Source organism: Papilio polytes, unplaced genomic scaffold (assembly GCF_000836215.1).
Source record: "Papilio polytes unplaced genomic scaffold, Ppol_1.0 DF823177.1, whole genome shotgun sequence".
Classification (NCBI taxonomy): Eukaryota; Metazoa; Arthropoda; class Insecta; order Lepidoptera; family Papilionidae; genus Papilio; species Papilio polytes.
Window position 1 is genome coordinate 1,144,066 of NW_013526027.1, and position 3,301 is coordinate 1,147,366.

At 39.1% G+C, this 3,301-nt stretch overlaps 1 protein-coding gene across 1 annotated transcript; it reads right to left on the reverse strand.

Moving 5' to 3' along the window:
* Window positions 1-261: 261 nt before the first annotated feature.
* LOC106105176 (protein odd-skipped) lies at window positions 262-3,048 on the reverse strand. Its single transcript, XM_013285428.1, has 3 exons — window positions 2,686-3,048; window positions 1,895-2,465; window positions 262-1,273 (listed from the first exon to the last, which is right to left on the reverse strand). Exons 1-3 carry the CDS (start codon window positions 2,789-2,791, stop codon window positions 874-876), a joined length of 1,077 nt encoding a protein of 358 aa, XP_013140882.1. The 5' UTR covers window positions 2,792-3,048; the 3' UTR covers window positions 262-873.
* Window positions 3,049-3,301: the final 253 nt, after the last annotated feature.

Below are 3,301 nucleotides of genomic sequence, written 5' to 3' on the forward strand. Positions count from 1 at the left end.
TTCTAATAAATTATTCATTATTACTATTAATTAGTAGGCGTTATTAAATTAACATAATTTAATTAATATTAATTACGTATCATCAAATTAATACAAGAGTTTGACGACAGTTAATTAATGATTAAAATAAAATTGCCGTTTATTTGAAATCAATTTTCAAAATAAAACAAAAGATAAATTTCAATATTTTCTTTATGTTATTTCTTTTATATTTAGCCTCCTTGTTTACAATAATTATTTAAGTATTTTACATATATACAATAGTTAAATTAAGATTCAAATTATATTAGCATAAGCCTAATGTACAGACGGTACTGGTATATAAACTTGAAATCTTAATTTTACATTTTTTACTTAACACTAACTTAAATTTAAAAGGTACGTCAAAATTCTCCTAATTATAGATCGCTGTCATAGCCAGGAATTTTGGAATGGAACTTAAAACTTAGGTAATACTTTTTGGTAACTATAGTTAACCGTAACTTAGGCCTATTTGAGATACTATCACAATAAATAAATCTCTAAGAAACATAACAACAATAAACAATAATTTCAGTCTTTATAGTTGAAATAAGATCAAGTTATAACTAAATGGAGTTTAGTTTAGAAATGACAGTTACAAACAAAAAATTAAAGAAATATTTTACCTTAGAGTAAAGATATTTAGTACAGTAGTGGAATTCTTTGGCTATAATATACTAACATACAGTAATAATGCCTCTAATTCATTGCTGTTTGCGTCGATGTAAATTCGATGGACACTTGTGAAACTGGACGAATCGCAAGTTCGTTGACGTCCTTACATCGAGCTTTAAACCAGTTCAACATGATGAATGACAAGTTCACTTTCTACAAAGCCTTATTATCTAACATTTAACGTTTCATAATATCTTCTATTGAAAAACCTAACGGTCTTTTGGGAGGCTCTGTTGGTGATTGTAAATTAGCTTGCGAAGGTTGTGGTTGGTAAACTTGTACTGGAGGTGACGCTGGTTTGTGTGAAAGGTCGAGAAGTGGACTTTCTGCTACTTGACTTGTTGATGAAACTTCTTGACAACCCTCGAGGTGCTCTAGATGATGTTTATTCGCATCACTGTGTGTTAGCAGATGTGTCTTCAAGTTAGATCTTTGGTTGAAACTTTTGCTGCAAACTGGACATTTGTGGGGAGACTCTTCCATGTGTAAAATCTTGTGTACCGCCAATGTCCTCGATTGGCAGAAACCTTTTCCACATTCCGTGCACTTGAATGGCTTCTCTTTCGAATGAATATATCTGGAAAGATAAAAAAATAAAAATAAATATCGTGTGTCGAAATGTTTTATAAACAAAGTTAAAGAAACCAAATAAGACGACTTTAATGGATTTGAAGTTATTATACGTGTTCCGAATGAAATTAAGGCATTTCCACATTAAGCGCATTAGGCAGTGGATATAATTTGAAAGGAAAAAAAATGAGTTTGTCTCGTAAAAGCGAAGAAATATAAGGTGTAATTTGTTCGACGACGGAGCGAGATAGATACGGCGATCGTAACCAACGGAACCGGTCGATGCGCGTGCGCTGCGCCGACGCGACCTCACAAAAACTTTTACACTTTTGTTTTTTTTTGTACTCTTTCTAACAAAACCTTAGCGAAACAAGACTTTATCGCCGTCGGTAATAGAGAGTTTAATGCTTGTAAATTAAATGTGCAAATCTCATGTTATTACCTAACTTTTTAGCAATTAATAAAATGATTCTGTAAATCCGAAATCTTCTTAATCGGAACGAATGTGGTCACTTTGTATTAAAAATGAAGACTAATCAGTGTGTAAACACAATAAATAACTAACTAAAAATGTAAACTCATCTATGATTAAACATAAGGATAATTAAATGTTGTCACTTCAACTCACCTATGGTCTCGTAAATGGTCCTGTCTTCTGAAAGCTTTCCCGCAGATGTCGCACGAATAAGGTCTCTCGTCCGTATGGGTCCTCTCATGAATCAGCAGATTGTAGGATTTGGTAAACTGCCGATTGCAATATTTGCAGATAAACTGTTTCTTGGGCCTTGCGCCGGGCACGCCGGGCGCTCTCATCGGGGGAGGATTCCTGCCTGGTAATCTATGCGCCATTGCCCCTGGGTATCTAAGCGTATGATGGTACAGGGCAGCGTTTCTGATCCATTGGTTGACCAGCATAGCGTGGTAAGGGGCTGTGGGAGGTAGGGTTGCGACTTGAGCTTGCATATACGCTGACATAGGATGGGTATAGCTCTGCGGAGCCTTGTCATATGGGTATGGGGTCTGCATAGTTGTCGCGGGGCGCGGGTAGGCACCGTAGGCCGGTGGCCAGGCGGGCTGGTGACGCGATATGACGACTGCGGGTGGCGTATCGTCGGTAGGCGTGCGCGGCGGCGTCGGCAGCGGCGGCGACGGCCGCTCCAGCTTCACCAGCGCCTCTAGCGGGAAATCAGCCGGATAGCCTGTAAGCAATAGTACAACATAAGCATAACGCAACATATGTAGATCACTGGAAAAAGTTGAAAATAAAAAAAAAAAACTAATATCATAAAGCATTGGAATAAAGAAATCGTACTATAAATTAATCCATCTGATGTAGAATTTTATTTAAATAAAAAAAAAACATTTTTTTTTATAATTCATGCAAAACAAACACAATAATTAAATATTCCTTCTACTTACTGTGATTTTCTTCAATATGCTCCTCTTCTTCTTCTTCGATATTAATATCGTCAGAACTGTCAACACTGTAAGGTTTGTCTTCCATATCCAGAACGGAACAATCCATCGGAACTGCACACAACAACACCGAACTCTGCACTTTGGTATATCAACACTGTGCCTGTCGTCACTGCTAAACCGGTTTGTGAACTGACAACCGGTCGAGGTGAGCGCGCGGAGCGTTATGAGCCTGTGTGCGTTCGCTATCGGGGCCCGCGCAGGCGCGTGGCGCGGAGGGAGGACATCAAAGGTGCCGCGCCGGTCGGCGCTTGTGTCGGCTCCCGAAGAGGCCGGGCGCCGCCCATTGGGCGGGGCATACGCGGCTCGGCCTTCAGTATCGATCTGTAACAATCGCGAATCGACTTAACCACCCCACTGCTAACTGCAACAAGGTTCTATGATTTCGAAGCTCGGCTTACCATTGGAACCCTGTCTAAGTGGTAACTTAAGTGTTGTCTCGCTTTGATATTGTGTTCAGTTAATGCCATGCAAATTTTTGGTGACAGAGCGTCCCCCAGTGAAGCTATTAGGTGAGCAGATTGCTTCAGTAATTGCGTCTCGTAGGCAAGTCTTTATA